Source organism: Oryzias latipes, chromosome 12 (assembly GCF_002234675.1).
Source record: "Oryzias latipes chromosome 12, ASM223467v1".
Classification (NCBI taxonomy): Eukaryota; Metazoa; Chordata; class Actinopteri; order Beloniformes; family Adrianichthyidae; genus Oryzias; species Oryzias latipes.
Window position 1 is genome coordinate 28,791,579 of NC_019870.2, and position 23,266 is coordinate 28,814,844.

General features: G+C 42.5%; 1 protein-coding gene across 4 annotated transcripts in view; it reads left to right on the top strand.

The window, feature by feature from the left end:
• The first annotated feature begins 2,864 nt into the window (after positions 1–2,864).
• The window catches only part of LOC101161662 (cingulin-like protein 1), a 42,054-nt gene continuing 21,652 nt past the window's right edge, over positions 2,865–23,266 (top strand). For all 4 annotated transcript variants that reach the window (XM_020707918.2, XM_020707919.2, XM_020707920.2 and 1 more), the window contains exons 1-6: positions 2,865–3,026; positions 7,312–7,428; positions 10,519–10,649; positions 20,036–20,153; positions 21,905–22,095; positions 22,203–22,281. In XM_020707918.2, coding sequence (XP_020563577.1) covers positions 2,880–3,026; positions 7,312–7,428; positions 10,519–10,649; positions 20,036–20,153; positions 21,905–22,095; positions 22,203–22,281 — 783 coding nt within the window. In that variant the 5' untranslated portion in view covers positions 2,865–2,879. The remainder of the gene's footprint in view (positions 3,027–7,311; positions 7,429–10,518; positions 10,650–20,035; positions 20,154–21,904; positions 22,096–22,202; positions 22,282–23,266) is intronic.

A 23,266-nucleotide genomic window follows, 5' to 3' on the forward strand; every position in this document is an offset into this window, starting at 1 on the left:
GCTCCCTCCTGCCTCAGAGCTCATGAGCACTTCCTGAGCCGCGACTCACACGTGAGGAGTTTCCTCCGCCTCACAAAGAGACACCCATGCTGACTAATGGTCTGCTGACACCGTGACGGTGCACCTCCAGCAGCGTGCACTCCTCCGTGGTCTGTAGTTCATGAGCGTGGGGCTGAAATCCTGTGAGATCAATGAGTTTTCCTGGTTTAGAAAGGGTGATTGTGGTTCATGTTAGTCTGTGGGGAGTTTTATTGTTGTTTTCAGTGCAGGAGTGAACTGTGTCAATGCCTGAGAGGCTTTTTCTGGAATCCTGAGCTCCAAAGTCTGTCCAAAGAAGGAGAGTCTGCAGCAGAAAAACCCTCACTCCCTTGGGAGGTTTAAGAATTTGGAAATAACTGAAGAGAGGGAATGTACTTTCACCCGAGCGTGTTTTTGTGTTGTTGTCATGGAGGGGACTTTCATAACAGCACTTTCACAACTGCGTTCATAGATTTAGAAGCAGACTTTAGGGTGAAAGGTAAAGACCAGCTCTAAAAAAAAAAACGCTATTTAGGGTGTTTTTAAAATGTTCTTTTGGCATTTTTCTCACGATGGAGGACATGTACTCAAGAGTTTCAGATTAAAATTGCCCTTCTGAGTATATCTTTATTTAAATCTTGATTAATTTGAAGCAGACTGAAAAGCTCTCGACGTAGAAATTCAAATGTGTCCATTCTGATGCATCCACTTACCGACAAATAGATCCGTGAACGTCTTTGTTGTAGTCGTCTGAGCTGGAATCTGGATCTAACCTGCACGGCTGATAGATCTGATTTTGCTCGCCATTTTTGATGCACGGGTTATGTTGGGTTGGGCGTTTGAGGGGCTGTAGGCTAGCAGGAGAGCGTGTAAGCAAAGGGATGATGGTTTCCTTCTGCGCCAACAGTCACAACTCAGAGGGGAATTTTGGATGAACTCCTGCTGCTCTGCAGAAACGATGTCTTAGAAAACGACTCAGGTTTGTTGATTTAGGCTAAAACGCATAACTTAAAGATGACTGGGAACTTTAGAACATAGATCAAAAGATGATGGGAGGTCAGTGCCTCAATGGAAGGGTTTTTGGTTTAGTAAGAAAATGTTTGCGGTGATGAAAGTGAGCGATGGAGATTTGGACTCCTTCAAAATGTTTGTTCATCTTTATTTTGACATCCAGGAGCACTCAGATCTAATGAAGAGGGTCTCTATTGTTGTCTTGTTTCATCTGGGGCTCTTCAGAAACACTGAATGCTGTCATCATTCTCCTCTGCTTTTTTAAAAGACTGACAGTTTGTAACAAGGGAGGCTTTATTTTAACTGAGATGGAAGACTTCCTTTAAATTCACAAAAACAAACGCTAACCCAGGGGTCTGCCGCCTTTAATGCTGAAAGAACAATTTGGCTTTCTCACTGATCAGAAGTCTTCTTTCAAAAATGTCAGGTGCTGCTTATATATTTTCTTTAGAAATACATGTAACTTAAAGTTCTTTTTTGGCAGAAATAAACACAGAAAAAGCATTTTCTGTAGATGTGGAATTGTTTTTTACTTTTGACAAATGTGTGTATGACTGTCATCCCGTCCCTGATTGGCTCATCCCGCTGAAGCGACTGTGCTCCCATGTAGTCTGAAACAATGCAAGTCAAAAATGCCCTTTTGTCTTTTAATTTCTGTCAACCTTTTCTCTCTTGACTACTGCTGTTAACTTGAACATTACGATTCAACAGAAATGGTATCTAAAGAATATACAAATGTACTTTCTAAGCCACTCCTTTCTGTAATGCTAATAAAGTTTTTGAGCAGCATGAAATCATATCTGCTTTAAACTCTACACCACTTTTCACAAAAGGTTTGATCGTATTTGAAGTATTTGATGGTAGGAATGGCAGGGTTGGTGTATAAAATAAAACAACATTTCCTTCTATTTTAGAAGCACCTCAGCCATAAATGAACAAACCGAACTAATCTCAATAAATCAACACCAAGCATTTTCTGAAAATTAGTATCGTGTTTTGAGAGCCACCATAGAGGAGCCACATGTGGCCTCAGTTTGCAGCCCCCCAGCCGGACTGAGGAAGACATTTAGAGTGACGCATCAGACATTCCACTTCAGCAGCTGAAAAACACCCACCCGTGTTGCTGCAACCTTGCCGTTTCATAAAGGTGCCCCTCCCACTTTAATGTTTAACTTTACAGAGCAATCTACTCAAAAGTGAAAACTTGATCCTGGACGAAATCCCTGCCTGTCCTTCAGGAGGAAGAGGAGGAGGAACGCTGATAAAACGGTTGGTGAATCCTTTCCTCGCCCTCCACTTCTGTCAAATCCAGAGCCATGTCCACAGAAATAAACAGATCCTATTCCTCGCTTTGGAATTTAGCGTCACTCTTTAGAATGAACTCAGACGTGCAGAACCATCGGTTTTATTTACAGCCAACAATTTTTCTCTGCTTTCAAGTGAAGTGAACATGACAGCGTCTAGTCATGCTTGAAACTCTCAATCCTGTTACATAAACTACTAATTGGAGGCTGTGTGTGTTTTCAAGATAAAGAAAAAAAGTCAACAGAAGTGTGGAGGGAGTTCCAGGTCTACAGGAGGCTCCGCCCACATTTTACCTGCTAGTCTATCAAGGAGTGCCCGATCTGGAGATCTGCCAAGGTCACCTAGATCCACCCTGAGGTGGGGATGGTCTGAGCTGAGGGTGCAGTGAGTGCAGAGCTAGCTGCCTGTGTCTGCTTGAAGCGGCTTGTGTGTTGATGTTTGGCTCATGAGGACCTGCCGCCACAAACAAATAAGAAGCACAGTGAGCTGATCAATCAGCCACACAATTCCTGACACAGTCTGGCCTCGTTGGCTGCATATTAACCATGCCGCTCACATTCCCGGTGCCTCAGCCCCCTGTCTGCCTGCTGGGGGTTGTATTTAGGGTCATCTCCATGTACACAGCAGTGCGGCGGACACACACCGCCGGGAAACTAGCTCCTAGTGTGATCATGAAGCCATCCAGCCCTGCGGTGAGTATGGGAAACTTTTCACACGGGGTGTTTGTTCCTGAAACGGCTGGAAATGGTTTGGAAAGTTTAAAAATTCGCTCTGTTGACTTTGAATAGCTCTCATTGGACTGGAAAGTTTCCCTTTTAGATAACACCTCCACCCTGTCTGTGAGTGTGCAGGGAAATTTGGCATGCCTCAGCTGACGCCGGATTGGTGCTTCCCAAGCAGAAATCGAGCACAAAATTCAGAAGCTCGGGCGTTTCAGAGTTCAGACAGCAGCTGCAGGTGCAGAGGAGGGACGGTCCGACGCGGCAGGCAGGACTCTGCTGCACGCATGCCCGAGTCTGAGGCCGTCACCGCGTGCCAAGTTCCTTCTCTGAATAATCAGCGTTTATCTTGTGAACAGCTCATGGGGGGAGGGGAGGAGCTGGGAGTCCATATGCGTCCGTTACTGTCGCCTCCGTGCTCGCGCTGGTTCACGCACCAAAAACACAAACGCACAAAGCCTGAGAAACCCAATGCAGATCTCTTAGGAGGCCTGATTGATACTCCCACTCACACATGCGTCCTGTGCTCTAAGCATTCTGGGAATGAACAATAGCAACAACAGCACTGATTGTTCTATTCTCTTCTTCATTAATTCTTTTTTTTTGTTCTTGGGACTTCTTGATGAGGTGCTGTGCTGATTTTTGGGAACTTCTCACCAACTTTTCATTTGTTCCTTAGTCCAAAATGGGACAAGGAGTGACAGGATGTTTCGTCCTCCAAACCTGTTGTAGTTTGGGTTCTGTTTGTGTTCATTTAACTTCCTGTCTTATTTTGAAGGTTCCTTCCTGCATGTCTCAGTCTAATTTTTCCTTCCCTGGTCCCAATCTCCCCTGATCCTTTTCACCTGTGTCTCCTCAGTCCTGTTTGTACATAAGTCTTGTCTCTGCCGTCCTCTTGTGCTGGTCCATACTGCCTGCTACCCTTTTTCTCTGCGTACCCCGTCAGTTGGTTTTCCAGTTTCCCTGCTTGGCAGTGCCCTGGTTTTTTTGGGAACACCCTGCCTCCCGTCTCTGCACTTGGGTCCTGCACCAACCCCTCGACATAACAAACCTGTCCCCTTCTACCTGCATCCATTCTATGCCTAAAGCTTCACAAATACAATCTTTTTCAAATGGCATGTTTTTGTCTGGTCCTGAGTCACAACAATTTGAATAAAGAAATACTCAAAAATGCTATTTTAATTTAATTTTCTATACATGTTTAGAAAACACTTTTGCTTCATTCAGAGGTTAGATGACGACTGGAGCAAAAGTGCAGCAGCTGTGAGCATTTGTTCTTTTAATTAAACTTCTGAAATCACAACCATTTCAAAAAAGTTGCCACACTTTATTTTGAATTTGAGAGGTTTCCAATAAAATGAGTGTCTTCGGTTTTCTCCTGGCTCAAAGACTTCCTGTATGTCCGCTGATAATTGGAAAACCCAGCCTTACTTTGAAAATAAAAAAGGAAACTCGCTACTGAACCTTAAAAACATTGAAAAGTGTTAGATTTGAAAGTGTCTTAAGGTTTTATCATGACCCAGCAGTCAAAGCTTCAATAGAAATGTGAGCTGCTGTGTGGAGATGCAGGCATGCAGGAGCCGTGAAGGACTGGTCTGTGCAAAGGTTTCTTGCCTTCGCTCCGTACTTTCGCTCCGTGGATGTGAGGTGCTGCTGTTTTGACAGACGAGCTCCGTCACCAGGAGTTGACATTTCTACTCGGCTAATTTGTTTCAACACTTATGTTTGCTGGAAACATAATTAAGAAAACAAATTAGAAGTACAGAATCATCATTTCTTGAAGACAGGGTGGGAGAGTAATGAGGAGAAATTATAGCGTCTCACATTCATCAGGCACTGGTGTACTTTGTAATTACCTTTTATGTGAGGAAAAAGGACTTGTTTGGCTCCTCTGAGCATTCCATCACCTTACATTTAAACTTTTTCCCTTCTTTTCATCTTTAAAACCCCTCGCTGCTGCCGTCGGGCAGCCATCATCTGAGGGTTGAACGTCAACTTTGCTCTAGTTCAATATAAACTCAGATCCCTTTCTCTTCAAAACCCTGATTTCTTTGGTTTAGATGTTTTGTGCATTTTGCAGCCCATCGGAGATCTGAACATACGCGGACACTGGGCCGTGCTTTTCTCTTCCTTCTGCTTTTTTCTTTTTTTGCTCTTTTTGATTCTAAATTGAAGAAAAAAATCAAAATGAAAAGTTGATCAGAAATGTTACAGAAAAGAGGTGGAGAGAGGCTAAAGAGGAAACAGGCTTCCACACCTCCACCTCCTCACCTGTGCAGTATCTCACCTTTCATCCAGCTGCTTTGTCTCTTCAGAGGTTCTGAGGAACATTGATTTCTTTGGACTTTGGAGAAGCCAATTTTATCCATACGGCACTTTTCATACACGTCGTTTTCATCTTCTGGCCATATGAACACGTGAAGTTGGTAATCTGAAACGCACACACCTGATATTCTGTTAAAAATAGATGTGAGACAACTAAGAAAACACTGGAGCTAAAATAATAGCAGTTAAATTACATATTATAAAAACAAAAGTAAAGTGCGGATGGGATTAAAGCTACAAGCAGCGTTGTGTGGCCCGCAGGCGCTTCCCGCCCCCTCATTACCTCCTTTTTACCTGGCCTCTCCGGCTGCTTCAGACCCTTTCACTTATTTCATAATTGGTAGTTTGTCTGTTGGTTTATCTCCATTTTATTTTTGGTAGCTTCGGGGTGACGAACAGCTCTATGAAATTTATAGAAGAATCTGCAAAAGTAAACTTTACCTTGGCAACAGAGGTTTTCTGCTAACCACGCCCACATCCCTAATATGTTGGTATATGTTAGTAGTTTTTTTCACGTGTGTGAACAAAAAATGTTCTTTTCCCAAATTGTGGAAACTGTGAAAATCGCCCATTTTCCCACTTTTGCCACAAATTGGCCACCAAACCGTAATAATTTCAAAACTTGTGTTTTGGTTGTGTAAGTGGATTATTTCTCCTGTTGTGATGACAACGTTGTTTTTTTTGTCTTTTTTTTGAGAATTTCAAATCTGGTCCTTCAGCCCAGGACTGCTGCGGGACAGAATGGTGTAAAGATAAGAAATAATCAAACTTTCAGAGAAGGAAGAGACATTTCAGAAAGCAGAAATTACTCGTCTGAGTGTGGATTTGTTGGTCAGCTCCATCACTGATGAGTCTGATCCTCTGTAAGCGTAGAAAATGAAGAGTGCGTTTAAAAACTTTCTGAAGATTCCTGGAGTCTCACAAAAGACAAAGAATTTGTTGGTTTACCCACCGGTTGTTTGATTGGTGTGAACACTTTGCCATCTTGGTGGAATTTGATGTCTTACCTTTCTGAGCGTGGGGAAAGGGGAGGTGCAAGTACACCTGTCCGTCTTTGAGACACACCCAGTTCCAGAGATGGGAAAGAGAAACAAATGACCACGCCCTGATTTGAGCACAATGTCCATCTGAGATAAAACATCTCATTAGGTTTATAAGAGCTTAGCCCCTGCAGAATCTTTTGGGATAAATCTCCCCACAGAGGTGGAGTCAAGAGTTGTTGCCCTGAATTAATATGTTCTGGTTTCCTGATCTGACTCTGGTTGCTTTCCAAATCAAACCATCCAGAAGGATGAAGGGAACGTTTTTGGTCAGCTGGAAGCCTGGATGGTTACTAAATCTGGGGTTGGGGATTTAAGAAACCATGTTTGGTGATGGTTACTTTTGACTGAGAAATCCATCCGAATGTGCTGACGGTCAGCTGTTAAAAGAGAAAAGCAGGTCGGTTAAAGGTTGATTTGCACGTAAGTGAGTGTAAGTGCAGAATCTGGCTGCTTTTGTAGACCTGTAAATGGCTTTTAGAAGGGTCTTGATCCTGATGCCTACAATAAATGCCCCCAAAGTAAGGGTCTGGAAGATGTTGGAGTCACAGAAAAAAAAACGAATGAAATTATTGCACGCAAAAAGAAAAGTTCAGGATTTACACGTTATAATTAACAAAGATGAGCTGTTCCACATTGTCTCCATGCTGCAGAAACCCAGAAAAAGTCGATTTTCCAGTTTGTTACACAAACCAAATATCTGCCTCAGAAGAAAAGCTCTCTCCTCCTTCTTGCATTTGTTTATTAGAAATGATTTGTGCATCAGGAGTCAGCAGTTCTCCGCTTGGTGTGCGATTGTTGCTAAAGCTGCTGTTGTGAAACCACAGATTTATTGTGCGCCGGTTGCTGGGATGACAGTGGGTGAAAAACTGTCTTTTTCTTTTGTTTCCTAGAAGTGTCCAGATCCACAGACAGACAAAGAGGAACTGCCTGCTTCTCTGGAAAAACTACGGCAGCTTATAGAAGACAAAATTGATATCCTGCAGTTGCCCTCCATAGAGGATCAGCAGGTAAACTGACACTAGAATCCCCATCAATACTACAAAAATGTCCATTAAATGTACCATTAAATGTAGGACCACGCTAAGGTTAACACCCCTCTGAACAGAAAAAACATTGAAGACTAATTTTTCTATAATTGGGAATAGAGGTGTTAAATCTCATTTCATATTAAATCAAAAACATTTAAGGTGGACATTAATTGTGAAGTGGCTTGCCTTAGAAGGTTTCTGATAACACGAGAATGTGACGAGGCGTCGTCTGCCTTTGCCTCAGGTTGGATTTGGCAGATTTCAGGAATATCTTTGTATCTCAGCAGCCATTTGTGAATGTCAGATCTCGGTTTTCCTCATAATTTCTTGTAAAAGAACAGGGGATCCGATTTGCAGATCAGACCCTGCTTTTGGCCATTCACTAGTGTCAACTATAAAAAAGGCCTTTGAATGCCACTTGTTGAGGAGCTCTGTCTGCTGGAATTTACAGCTTTGCTCAGAAAAGATCTTCCTGCCAGGAATTTGTAACTCTGCAATTGCAAGGATTAGGATGAAAACGTTGCGTCATGCTTTGTCTATTCCTTGTTTCCGATTGCAGAGGATTGATAATCTTTAAACATTTCTCTTCAGACAGTGATGCTATTTTGTCCAGTGCGGTGGTGTGACAGTTATTAGTGATGCAGTGGAACTGGGGGACTTGTGAGAATGAGAGGCTGGAGCCAGATCCGTGTGCTGAGTGTGGATGCGGTGCCAGTTTGTGAACAGACTGAGTCACATGCACGCAGACAGACAGATGAAGGGTGGATTAGAGTGATCTCAGTGTTCTGCCAGGATGACTCAGCCAGTCTGTTGTCTTTCAGCCTTCAGCAGCTCACTGAAGGACTCCTGTCACCTCAACAAGTTCAGACTCAGCCAGTATGGATGTTGAACTCCTCGGTGTTCTTTCGTTTTTCCTCTTTAAATCCTTCTGTGCTCAAACACCCTTCAGGTGGCTTGGAACTCCAGAGTTTTGTTGCGATGATGGACAGACCAAACGAGCGGGGGCCATTGGATTTAACCAAATCTACCGATTAAAAATTCTGCGAATGTTTCACAGTTTTTGTAGTCCAAAGATTATTCTAAATTCAAATCCATCCAGGGATTATTCGCTGCCATGATTTTATTCCATTTGCTTCTCGACGAGTCTCAACTTTGTCAGAGTCAGAGCTTTGAATGAAAAACCCTGAAATAAAGAAATGACGTGTCATTTTTTTCATGTCAGGGGACCAACACACTTTACTGCTTTTTTGTTAGCATTTTGTTGACCAAAAGCTTTTAATGCCACTTATTCATCAATCACAAACATGAATCCCATGAGACAAAAGGCTTTTCTACAGATTCTAAGAAAAAATAGTTTTTTAAACCCCCCAAACTGGACTGTGACGCATCTGAAAACCCATCGCCACACCTTAAACCTAACGTTGGCATTTTATACCAAACTGAGTCCAGAATCTGTCTGAAGCATCAAAATGAAACCGGTACTCTGAGGTAGAAGTTTCTGTAGAGCAGAAAAAACTCTGGATGTTCAGCTGAGCTCATGTTGGCCTCACCTGGATTTGGGCCATTGACTGTATAAGAGAACTGGACTGAGTGGGTGTGACGTCATCCATGGTAAATGAAGCCAATTTAGTCGCCGTTTTTCCACGATACGGACATCGCCACGATGAAGCCAAACTACAGTAATAGCTCCGAGTCGGTCTAAGTCAACGTTTCTATTGCAACTACTGTCACCAGTCAGGAGTAAGCTTATTGGAAGTCCACACCCCTCCCACTGAAAGTGGGCTCAAGAGAGCCTGTCAATCAAAGATTGAGGTGGGGGCCAGCGGACACCACATGCTTTTATTGAGGTTCCTGATTGGTCAGTTTATATTCAAGTCATTCAAGTTTATAGCTTGAATAACTTGCAAAAATGAAAAGAAGAAGATGTTTAAAAAGGTTCTTCTGACCAATAAAATGACTGACAGCTGAGTATTTCTCTGAAGAAGTTTTTTTTTTTTTTAACTTGTCCTGTCCAACAGCTGGGCAGACAGATGAGAGCTGAGGGCCTCTTGTGTTGGACATATTTTACTTTAACAACAGGGTACATGAATCTTCTGACAAACCAGAGGTATGACTGAATAAACCCCTTTTGGAATCAAGGTCAAACTTTATTCAGTTCTCTCAAGAGGTTTATGGGATTCTGGCCGCTTGGAGCCCCCGGGTACTTCCTGTTTGGAATGTTATGGGGGAGGGATCACTCAGTCCAGTTCTCCTATACAGTCAATGGTTTGGGATGCTGAAGTGTGGGCGGAGCTTCACAAGATTAGAGCTGGGATCAGGTTAATTAACCAACTAACTTGGTTTTTCAATCAGTCTATTTTAGTTGAATTCATTTCCAATGTCTATCAATTGGTTTCCCCTAAACTACTATTCCTTTCTCCTAAAGAGAAATTCCTGACTTCTTTTTTGCTGAATCTTAAATCTGAATTTTAAAGATGCTTGATCACTGTCTGGATGTTTGTTGCTCATCTCCTCTGTGTGCTAACAAGCCCTTCAGCAGACATTGGACTTTACTGTTCCGCATTGTCAAATATCTGGATACGCTTGACTGTTATTGACCGTCAGCGGCTTCCTCTCTGCGGCTCATTCATCACAATACACTGCAGACTCACTGAATCTCTCTGAGATTCACTAAAGAAGTGTTTGCAATCGGGTAATAGGGCTAAACAGCTGATCATGGTTGTGTCCACTTGTGGGGATATCATCGATCCAAGCTGTGAGTGCTTTTTATCCGAGGTGTCAGTTTGTCTTTTAAAAGGAGCATACTGTGTGATGATCAGTAACTTTCTTCCTGCTTAACCCGAATGACAGGAAGGCTAAGGGAATATCAAACAATACCTCTGACAATTTATTCTCTCACCTGTGAGTGAGAGCAGCATCCTCCCTCTGACTTTCATCAGACAGGCTTGGCTAACAGCAGCAGGGGAGTCACGCCTTCACACTCTCAGGGCAGAAGCTGCAGCTCTTCATCCAGCTGTCCCGACCCAGAAGGCCCTCCTGACATTCTGGTCTGTGACTCGTCTGCCTCAGGATTCACGGTGTGAGGAGGACGAAGGAGAAGGAGGACTGTGGAGGTTGGCTGTTGTGAGTCGGGAGCTGTCCTTTCACCTCCAGCAGCTGCAGACGCAGACAGAGCAGGAGCTCAGCAACATTCAAACACAGTGAGTGTTGATTCACAGACAAACACTGTCCAAGCACGGCTCTTCATCTCTGAAGATGTCATCAACATTTTCCTTCAAGAATGTCTCAATGTAACCCGGCAAACCTTCAATCTATTAGAAAGAAACTCCAATGTAGGACTTTATATGATACAAGTAAAGCTCTGCTGTCTTTTGAACTTCTCTGAATTCTTTCTGTAACACAACAGAAATCGTCATCCTCACAAGCAGCTTTTTTCCCGTCAACGTCCTCTGAAGCCAAATCTGTTGTTTTAAAAACTGGACTCCCGTCTTCATTAAACAGAGTCGTGTTTGAACACGAGGGAGGCAGATCACGTGGGTTTGTGGGATTTTGTGACTGAGCTGAAACCTGATTGTGGGAATTTCACCGTATCTCATGACAACAGCCGGTTCTGCTCGACTGAAAAAACAACAGGACCCGGCCTGCCGTGCAGCTCATAAGGGGCTGGGAGAGAGCCAGGACAGGAAAGGAAAAGTGAAAAGGAGAAAGTTGGGTTTTGTGCCATGCTTTTAGGAATCTTTATCTGCCAGATCAATAGTTTTCAGTTGGAAACTCCCATGAATCATGATGGTTCATTTGTCCGTTTGGATTTGTCCAGAAGGGCAGCAAACATCGTCTTCTGTTAGGCTCCTGATGATCCGAGGTTCCTCATCTTTGCTGCATTTTTTACTCTGGATGGCTCAAACTAAACAAAACACACAAAAAAGAATCTGCTGATTGAATTTTCAGAGGAACTGGAGCCAGGTCAGGACACCAGATGACCATCCCTCCATTCCATCCAGTCCAATAACAGACGTAAATATGGACATAGACAGACATAGACACCTCTGAAGGAAAACTCACTGTTCAGGAATCCTGTGTGAAAATGTACTTAAACATAAAAACTGTGCTGAACGCTGCCTTTTATTAAGAATTTTTCATTTTTTTAAACTCCATGTCTGTCCTACCGGACATGTTCTAACTTAAATGAGAGCTGGACAGAGTGACCCCTCCCCCCTGGCGTTCCAAACAGGAAGTACAGTCAGTCATGCTATTGGTCAGAAATATGTGACCAATATCCTTGGAGTTGTACACGGTTAAAATTGGATCAGGGATCAATTTTATTCAGTAAACTGGAAATAAAATTGGAATAAACTGTAAATGTATGACTTTAACATCTGATGGTTATCACATTTTTTGCTTTAGATTTTTTTTTTATAAAGATCAAACATTAAACCTGTTCTTCAGTTTTAGGATTTTCCGAACACACGAGTTGAAAACATTATTATCAACAGTTTGTTTTACATTTACCGTTGAAAAAGTGAGAAGATTGCAGGAATGGAGCTCCTGGTCATGACCTTTATGACCTGCATGACCTTTATGACCTGCATGAACTTCATGACTAAGACTATCGCTGAACGCATACTTGATAAGATATAATTTACCAAGTAATGTACAGTTTTAGTGTCAGTCAGAGGTCACAGACAGACACGGGGGAATTTACAAAACAAATACATTTCACTTCAAAAGGGACTCTTAAATGAATCAGAGAGAGTTTTTACACAGATGTGGAAACATCTATGACTTCTGAATCAATCAGGAGCTTCTGAAGGATACTTTTGAGGAAAAAATACAATTTAGATGAAAACTGGTGATGACACAGAGAAGGACAACACAATGGAACACAATAGTGGAACACAATATTCACGTGTTCCATTTAAATAATATAAAGAAATAACCTCTTTGACATCATTTTTTTTTCAATAGGCTTTTTTAATAAAGATAGAGGCCAAACAACCGATTCTTTTCTTAAAAGAAACAAAAATGTGTGCCTCATTATAAAAAGAGTTCAACATTCATCGGTTATACCAAACATTGCTAATCAAATGAATAAAAACATGTTTTGTTCGTCTTTTGAAGCGTTTGATGGCATCTCTAAACTTTTTGTAGTGTATCACAAGGAGGACTTCAAAATATATTTACCCCAATGCCCAAAAATATCAGTGTGGCTCCGGTTAGAACCCCTAAACACTGAGGACAATGTGCACACACACAAAAAGAAAAGAAACAGCAACAAATCCTGTAGCTTGATCTTTCCTTGATAGATCAGGGATCATGTTTGCTTGCAGGGGATTAAACTCTTCAGGCATTTTGGATCATCATGGTTTAACACATTATCTATTTTAAAAACAATTAGTAATAACTAGAATAAGAAATCACTGGTCCTTTTACAGTGTCTTCATCTATGAAACTCTGCGTGAGGAGCAGCAGTTCTACCTGAAAACCAAACCAGACCGACTGGTCGTGCCATGGAGCACCTCGTGGTGCAAAGCTCTTCCATGTCTCCCACCGCTCTGCCTACCTATAGACACAAGACTGTCTCCCATGTTCTTCATGAAAGTGGCTTTGGATTCCACCCCCCCCCCCTAAACGTGACCCCTGCAGGGAACAAGTTGGCGGAAAAAACAGCAGAGGGTGGTCGGTGTTGGGATTTAATTGGTTTGCCTGAGTTTGTTTTCACGTCTCCTCTGGATTCTGTCAAAGATGAGTTTGGACTTTGTTGCTCTCAGGCTGCCAGGTCCTCTGAGCTCATGAAATCAATGCAACAAGCTGAAACACATCTCACGGTGTCAGGCGTGGCGTGGCACACACACCCTCATATTGTGATCATATTCCGGGAAATGTTAACGGCAGCCCCAGAGCCAAAGGGTTCCTGTCAGATCAAAGGCTGCTTGATAAAACGGCCAAAGATTCCTTGGCAGACGGGATGATGGCGCCCACTTCTCCCATCCACCTGGATTACTAAAGAAAGACGTCACCCTGCTTTCATTTTGCCTGGGTTTTCTTTGGCTTTAGGAGGGCTTATGTGGAGACGCTGGCACCAGTGCTGGGCTGGTCCTCCAGCTGGGATGATGGAAAGAAAAGCCAGCCTAATGCAGGGGCAGTGTTGGTTTAGTTTTTTTCAGCCCTACTGCTTTTATGGCTCTTGTTTGGGTTGAGCTCCTTTGAAATGGAGTTTTTAAAACAGCTTTAACTGAGTTTGCACTCTTCGGCACTTCTAAGTTTACACACTTTGGCAGCACTTGTGAGCCGTTGTCTGGAGTTTGCAGAGAAAACATCTTTCATTTTGCTCCCAGTACTTTTGCTTTTTACGTTTTGGTTACACTGTTTGAAGTGAACACATCCCACCTTCAAAGGAGCAGAAATCAACATGTGTCAATCATTTTAAAGGGTCTATGTCCTGTTTTTCTTAAGCCATCCAGAGAAAACTACATCCAGATATATGATAAGGCAGTATATTAACTTTAAAGAATGATTTTTTAAAATGAAATATAAGTTATATTCGCTGCTCATTTTTCTAAGTAAGATGATTCGACCTCTGAAGCTCCGCCTTTCTCTCCTTGTGGGTGCCGCCCATTTCATGACATCAACCTTGAGCCGGCAGGGTGTCTGCCTTTCTCCCCCGAAAATCGCCGATCAGCGCTAGCTCCACTGAGAAAGTGTGTCTGTGTGTTAGCCTGGGGGCGGAGCTGGCAGTGCAGATTCTTCCTGGAAGAGGCGGTTCCTCACTTTGTGATGTCACAATGTGAGAACCCACTCGTTTTTGTGGATTGAGAGGGGCTGGTGCTCATAGAGCAGGTTTTAGGTTTTCTAATACACTTAGAAGCGCAAAGCGTTGATTTTTGCATGATAGAAGCTCTTCAAGAGATTAGAAATGAAATTTAGATTTTCAGTTGAAACCTCTTTGTCGTCTGATAGATTTTCAAATCTACAGGAAGACTTTGGAAAGAAGATGAAGAAGTGATTTTGTGTCACAATAGTCTGTCTCTACCACGCGGTGTCGTGGACCCAGCCGTCGCTCAGCGGCCAGACGCCGAGCTCCGCGGAGGACGGAGAAGCGAGGATCCCGCTGACCGACGGCGGAGCACGCCTGAGATTTTTCATTAAAATGCAGGAAAAAAACAGACTTTTTTCTTTAGAAATGCATTTGTGGTTCACTCTCCGTGTTAATATAAAATGATTGAGATACTTGCCGTCACATTTGAACGTTTATCAGAAGAGTTATTGAAGCAGGAAGTCCGAATCTGTGAAGATCTTTCTAACTTTACCAAGTCCTCTGAATCCTGCACTGTGATTTGTTGACTCCGCCTACTCTTACCCCCCCCCCCAGTTCCATTTTCGCAAGGAATGTGTCAGAATTCAGAGCGCAGTTGTAGCGCACTTGTGATTTGCGCCAGCAGATTGGAGCACACGCAGAAGCACATTTGAGCAGTTGTAATCACAGATTTGACGTTATAACTCTAAATGAACACATGCAAATGGAAATTTGTCAGTTCACAGCAGAAGATTTTTACACACAGATGCAGATTTTTGATGCACAAGTTTTCACATTCTATAACTTATTAAGTTCTCAAATCAAATCTACAAGTGCGTTCTTTTTGGAGCATTTTTACCTTCATAGAGTATGGCTTCAGTTAAATCTGGAGATGAAACTATTATTTAAGTCTTTTAAAAAATAACTAATCTTTATCAAAAATGTTGTCACAAATCGGGTGGATAAACGAGGAGCAGACGGGCCGAAAACTTTGACAGGATTTTGATCTTTTCTTTGTAACCCTTGTGCTATCCTAGGCACTTTAACGTTGGGAGGTGGGTCATCTAGACCCACTAGACAGAGCTCTGAACCTTTTTTCTTCAATGATTTGTGATTTCACTGGTGTCCATGGATTACATGAAATCTTTCCACCTTTATCCACCTTTGTCATGGTAGGGAGAACACGTCAATGGAAGGGGGGGGGGGGGTCATCTAAGATAGCACAAGGGTTTTTAAGGTCTTTGTTCCTCTTCCTTTATAATGCTCTCTCCTCTTCTCTTCTCTTCAGATTTTCTGTCTTTTACTTCCCTAAAAATCTTTCAGAGTTTTATCCTGAATTCTTCATGTTTTCTTCCTCCAGAGCTGCAGTCATCATTTTTGAATGTTTTCGTGTTTTCATAAACTTTACTTACAGTCAGGGGTGGAGCTGGGAACATTTTACATGGGAAGGTGGGAGAGGGGCAAAGGACTTTGGAAGCGTGGCAAAACACCAGAGTGGAAGGCCATTACAAATGAAAGGATCAACAGTTTATTTACTCTGTATTTTATTCAAAAATGTTGCTTTAGCTATTTTGCAATGCTTAAACTGATGATTTCTTCATCCTTGTCAATAATGGTACTAATATTGACTAAAAGTTTTAGGGGGGGTTGAGTGTGGGGCAAAGCTTTTGGCCCCCCTGTAGCTCCGCCCCTGCTTACAGCGGCTGCACAGACATTATGGGATTTGTTTAGAGTTTCTTTAGAAGACTTGGTTCAGCTCCTTCTCCCCCCCCCATTAACAGTTCACGTGCTCAGAAGGGATTTGGTTTTCTTTTGGATGAATTATAAATAAAGTTGGAGTGGATTCGCCTCCTTCAGAGGTTCAAAGAAGCCCTGTTGGTTGGGCTGCAGTGTGATTTTCAAGGCTTCTCTGTGATGGGCTGCTGTCCATCACCTGCTGCATGCTCCACCCTGCTGCCTCCACCTGTGGCATGACGTGGATCAGCTGATTGGATAATTAAGTTTGAGATTTTTTTTCTGCCTGTTTCTCATCAGACTCATGAATGTGTGAAGTCAGACTCAAACCTGGAAAGACAGTCTTCTTTGTGACGGTGTGCAGAAACACCTTGAATCAGCCAGAATGTGATATGATATTAATATTCATATTTGAAGGAGTTCCCAGAGTGGGTTGGATTTGTCAGACGCTCAGTTATTAGAAAGGACAATCTGCTGGTTGTGAGATGCGTTAATGTAAGGAAGAGTGAATGACACCCACACATTTTTCACCCGCAATTATGGACCGAAATGTGTTTGTCGCATACATTCACGTAATTACGGAGCCCCAGTGGTGCTTTTCTGTGTGCAAGAAGCCACAGTGAGCGCGCCAACAGCTGGCTGTGTGTGCGTGCACGCATGTGTGTGTGTGAAGTGTGTGATCCACTCTGAAACGTGCAGACGTTCTTTGATAATTACTCTCATTTGTCTCCCTCTCTTATTTCACGAATGGTTCAGATCGAGTTTGATTGACAGGTGACAAAGGAGCTCGTTCGCACCAAGATGTTTGCCTCTCTACTCAATCTGGAGCTGAAACACGTCTGTGCTAAAGTTAGAAGAAGTGAGACGATTTTGACAAAGTGGATGTGATTCTCTGCATTTTATCGTTTAGCTGCACTTCAACTGAGATCATCTGTGGATATTTGAGGTTTGTAGAGACAAAACTCAGAGGATTTAGAAACCTCTGCATGAGTTTCCCTTCAGAACTGAAGGTGCTCTCTTCCGTCACTGCATGCAAACTGAACAAAGTTATCCACTGAAGAAGGTCTGCTTTTTCATACTTAACTACATTTAATGGATCAAACCTTCTATCGGAGACAAAGGAGCGTCTTGCAAGGAACATTGTATTATTATAATTTTTTATTTAATCTGGTTTTGACCGTGACAGAAACCCAGCAAAACTGGCCACAAAATGCAGGCTTGAGGAAAAATGTAAAGCTCTGAAATGTTTAAGTCCTGCACTTTCCCAACCACACCATGATGCACACTTTGTCTACACAAAGTTCCACAATAGACTCAATTATTAGAAAGCACGTTTATCTTAACGTCCCAATACAATCATGTTCTGATCTATTGTCAAAGCGTTCCCAGTGGTCTTTTCATTATGGTTATGCAGTTTTTAGCCAAAATTTAAGAAAACTGTGTCATTTTTTAGGACATAGTTTCTGCAGGGCAGCAGGAGTTCATTAGAAATTTGCCTCTGTGAGCACAGAGTAAGCCTGCCTCCAATTCCCATCATCCATCTGTTTACATGTTCTCCTACTAGCTTACAGCCCCCTACAACTCCAAGCTAACATTAGCGGTGCAACAAAAACAGAAACCAATATCAGAGCTATTCACCTGTCCAGTTCTGATCCAGATTCCAGCTCAGACCAGGAAAACAGACGTTCATGGATCTGTTAGTCTGCAGGTGGATGATCAGAATGGAGCAGAGCAGGCAGCTTGTGGCCTGAAAATTTCAGATTGTACGTAACAACGTCATTTTTTGTTGGCTCCTGATTCACAAAGATTTGGAAAAAGAAATACTAAGAAATGGAATTTCTATCATCTTAAATATGTCCTCCATGATGATAAAAATGCCACAAGAACATGTTAAAACCACCAAAAACGGAATTTTCATTAGAGTGCCTTTTGTTTTTATATTATTTGTTTATTTGGAACCCCATTAGCTTCCACAAAGTGGTTGCTGGTCGTCCTGGGTTCCATAAGCAGAAAAACACATGGATTTTACAAATTTCACAAAAACCTAAAACGATTTTACAAATTTCACAAACTAATTGATCAGATTTCCTTTAAAAGCTTCACATGGTAAAATAAAACAAATCTTTGTACCATCATACCAAAAACACAGAGCCATCTTGTCATATATTCTGACATCACATGCACACGCAGAAGGGCTTGGGGAGGTTGGCAGAAGCAGCAGAGCCCCGAAAGGGGCCGCCAGGCGGGCAGCAAGGCCAGGGAGGGCGGGCAGCAGAGAATGGCAAGGGCCATTTGTTGCTTCTTCCCTCCTGTTTTCCAACCAAGCCTCGACACTTGACGCCTAAAGCAAAATTACTGTAACGTTTTCCAAAGTGAAGGAATTTTCTGCTCTTTGCAGCCTCACAGATAATACTTTTGAAAGTTTTGTTTGTCTCCCTTGTTCGTCATTAAGTGAGTTAGCTCATTGCTTTTCCACCTCCGCTCGTTAAACAGAGTTTTTCTCCGTTTCCCGGGTTACCATGGTGACACGCCCAGCAACAATCGCAGAGCAAACATTTGTCTGCAGTTTTTCACCATCATCTACTTTAACACACCTTACTCTGAAGTGATTCAGTCAGTCCTGCAAGTTCTGACTGGACTTCATGTGCAGCAAACAGAGTGCGGGCCGGCTGTAGGAACCACAGTCCGGCGACCCGGCCCCACAGGGGGGCCGCCCCGAGTTCGCTATGGTGCTGCTGTCCCTGCGCAGTGGAATCAAGGCCAAAATTTGATCAAAAGCTGTTCATATTTTTTGGGGATTTAACCTTTGAACTTAGCAGCAGCACACTTTTGGAGCTTCTGTTGTTTTTTTTCTCTGCAGTTCACTTTTCAGGGCTGCTGTGTGGCTCTGGAGCAGTTTTCTGTTCAGACTGGCAGTTATCAGCACCGAGGCATTCAACTAAAGCTATGAAATAAAGAAATCCGCTTGAAAACACAAACAGTATATATTTTGTATGGATGATAGTGGACAGGAAGAGTGACTGTAGTCTGTAAGGATTTTTTTGTCAGCTTCAAATCTTTTTCTCCCATCTTTCACCCCAAAGATTTCTTAGTTTGGACTCATGGAGGCCTCCTTGAAAACCTTATCATCAGGAATCAATTGTTTCTCCCAAAGCCGTATAGTTTTGCTGCCGTCGTGTTATTTTCATCTGTTTCTTTTCTAGTTTGTGTCTTTTCCATGTTCATGGTTGTCTCATTTTAATAACTCAGAGGAGGTCCCTCTTCATCCCCACAAACACAAAACCCTTCTTTGCCTCTCATCTTCAAGCGCTCTTACAGAGGGGTAGTGCCTCCCAGTGGAGACATGAGTCATCGCAACCCAACCCAGATGAAGCAAAAACATGTCTGACTGACTTCTTACACCCTGTGTCAAACTAGTGAACTCGAAGATGCTTTTAAGCACAAACTTTCTTCCCACAGTAGCATCACTGGTCCTGATGCCACATTTAATGTCAACTTCAACGGAACAATTACATTCGATTGTTGCTAAGGCTCCTTCATCTGCTGTCTTTGTTGAAATGAGAAACTGAAACAATGGGGTTATCTCGATTAAGCCGTTTCAAAAGGAGGATCTATCTATCTATCTATCTATCTATCTATCTATCTATCTATCTATCTATCTATCTATCTATCTATCTATCTATCTATCTATCTATCTATCTATCTATCTATCTATCTATCTATCTATCTATCTATCTATCTATCTATCTATCTATCTATCTATCTATCTATCTATCTATCTATCTATCTATCTATCTATCTATCTATCTATCTATCTATCTATCTATCTATCTATCTATCTATCTATCTATCTATCTTCCACATTTAAGATCAGTCTTTAAGGGCTTTGATCTACCAAATGTCCAAGTTACTTTTGTATAATCTCTACCATCTTTGAGGATACCTAGGTAAAATAGAAAACAATTTAAAAAATGGAATTGTTGAATAAACTCCTATCTGTCAAACGTAGGTTCTCTCTCAGTCGTGTGGTCTGAGTGTTTTTTTGTGTTGTGTGGACAGACTGAGTCAGATCGAAGGCTGCCGGCAGCAGCTGACCGGGGAGCTGTCGGAGCTTCAGAAGAGGAAGGAGCAGACCGAGGAAGAGCTGAGGAGAAGCTCCTGCCCTCACGCGTCTGCAGTAAGTGTCCACAGACACACACCCAGAGCAGTGGCTTTAAGGAAAAGCAAATATTCACACACACTCCTGATCATTCATCACAAGTCCAGACAGCCCCACTTCACAAACGACAATATTGTGTTTAAGCAGCAACTTTATAACATGTCTAATGTCCAAAAGGAGGAAGGAGTGTTTCAGGTTCAAAAGAAAGAATCCAACAAAAGACAATGGAAAAACTGAAGCCATTTCTGAGTCACTTTATTGTCGTGATAATGCAACAGTCCTGAGTACCTAGAATCGCTGTTCTAGATCTGTCACCTGGTTATTACAACAACAGCTTATTTTCCGTAACTGTAGTGACATAATCTGTTATGAATTGCTCATTTAAAACCGTGATTAAGGTGTCAAAGGATGAAAAAAAACAGCAAAAATGACTGTTTGGAATCTTGGAAGTTATTTAATGCTGTTCATTCAGACAACTCCAGCAAAAGTACTTTTAGTATTAACTTATAGAAGTCAAGAATGGATTACCTGAAGGGATTTTGGATGTAACTCCTGCGGTGAGTTTGAAAGCTTGCTTCTGCACGGACTAAAACTCCCTGTAAGTGGAGGAATTATTAAAATACCTTAACATTAAATTATGTTCAGGTATGGATGGACAGAAAAGAGACATTGGAGAAAATGAAAGCCACAAGCCCCTCCCCTTTGACCTGGCCTCACTGGCTGAGCTGAGTCTGGCCCTCCACTCTACCCCCCCGCCACCCTGGTCAGAGCTGCATGTGACAGATTAATGAAAAATACCATTTTTCCCAAACGGCAGCTATTCTGTTAGTTTTATCTCCATAGCAACTATTTTAGGTTTTGGTCACCTGGAGGTGTCAAACAGGTCTATACAGTTTTTAAAAGAATCTGCAAAAATAAACTTTTGCATTTCCTTGGCAACAAGGAAACCTCCCCCACAATGATGTTCATTTCATGTGTTATTTATGTTTTCCCCAGCTTGAATTAGCCATTCATGTATTACATTTTTACAATATTCCAGTAAAAACTGTGCCAGCAACACGGGAACGCCACGGTGACACAGTTCAATACCTGCAACTTCTAATTTCAACGTTTTATCCCAAGAAGCTTCCCAATAATGCTCGAGGAGTCGATAGCTTGAAGCAGTATAGATTTGAAGAAGGTGATGTTTTTGGAGAAACAAAAATGGTGACCCCATTTCTGGGGTCAAAGGTCAATGAAACTACGGTTATGGTTGTGGACTTGACCTGTTGTTGGAGCGATTTGAAGATCGCTCAGACAAATGAAAATGCCCACATTTCAATGCCGAAAAATGGCCGCCAAGCTGTGGGTTATGTGGCCATCCCATAAAATATCAGAACATCCGTTGGATGTTGGATGGATTTTCTGTGTTTTAGTTTTGTTAATGGATTGAGAAATATCGTTTTGAGACCCCATGCCTTTTCTTGATGGTTTCTCCCGCTGTGATGTCGTACATTTTCAGGGGGGGGGGTCATTCACTATGTCAAAAATTCCTCACTGGGTACAAAGTATTTACAAATAAGATAAGTTTTTCAGTTTGTGGCGGGGTCAAACTTTCGCTAAAAGCTGCAGTGAGAAAAAAGACTTAGTCCTTTAGTCCATGACAGCTTTGGACAGAATGAGACACAGGAACATCAGTTTTAAGACAGAAAGACACATTTTAGATCATATTTTGACATAAATCAAAATGCAGTATAGGTTTTTAATCTTTCTACGACTTTCATTGACAGTTTACCTTGTGCGCCTGCCGGGATCTCCAGGCCGTCTTTGCAGAGCGTTTGCTTCAGTCTGAGGGGCTGGTGTTCCAGAGAAACGCATTGAGCGCGCTCTGTAACCTTCTGACCCAGGACCTGCAGAAGTACCAGGAGGAAAGGCAACAGCTGACCCGTTTCGCCCAGAGAGTACTCGGGAAACCCCACAGGTACCCAGCTCCTCCCCTAGTTGTGACCATTTTGTTGTGATCGGGGTGAGCGAGAGCAGGAAAGGTGCTGAAGCGTCCCGCCTTGATTCTTCACATTCTTCTCACAGGTCAGGGGGAGAGGAAACCCTCAGACAGAGCGAGGACGGCATGCAGGGGAAGAACGAGACGGTGCAGGAAAACAACATGGTACGTCTGTAAACTGGTTACACTTTCTGATAAGGAGAGAGGGCTGCAGCCCGCAGAGGTGGACGTTTGGTTCTACTGTCAACCTGCAGAGGACAAACCGTCCTCTGATCGGTGTTTTTGGAGTGAAATGATCCAGTGGCCGTCAAGAGGAGGTGCACGGGGTCTGTGGAGGGTTTTGCATCTGGCTGAGCATAAAGGGTGGGGGGGGTTGCGCACTTTGAATGACACATTGGAGGGGTAAAAACCACCCAAATCTATCTGCATTTTTTCTGGTTTTGAGACCACAAAGTTGTGATTTCAGTATAGGAATACCTGGGTAAGACATATTTTCTGATTATTCTAATTATTTTACCCTGATAAAAATGTAACAAAGAACATTTAACCCTTTCGAAACGTCTGTTTTTGCATCGGAAAAACTGTAAATGTTATCAAGTAGAAGTAACTCATTTGTAGCTCAAAATAGTTATGTGAAATGCTGACCTGTTGAAAGATATGTAATGGATTGGAAATAAAAAAGAACTTGTTAACCCTTGTGCTATCTTAGATGACCCCCCCTTCCATTGAGGTGTTCTCCCTACCATGACAAAGGTGGATAAAGGTGGAAAGAGTTCATGTAATCCATGGACACCAGTGAAGATCACAAATCATTGAAGAAAAAAGGGTTCAGAGCACTGTCTAGTGGGTCTAGATGACCCAACTCCCAATGTTAAAGTGCCTGGGATAGCACAAGGGTTACAGGGCCTATATCATGCAAAATCAATGTTTTTGAGCTGTTAGGTGTTTTCTAATGTTTTTTCCTCACAAAAAACAACCCAAGTGGTATTTAGAGTATTTCTCTATAAACCTGCTCTCCAAAGCACCAGCCCCTCCCACTCCACGCAAACGAATGGGTCCTCACATTGTGACATCACAAAGTGAGGACCTAGCGGTGATCGCCTAAACGCTTTTATTTTCAATGAACAATCTGCACATCCAACTTTGTAAA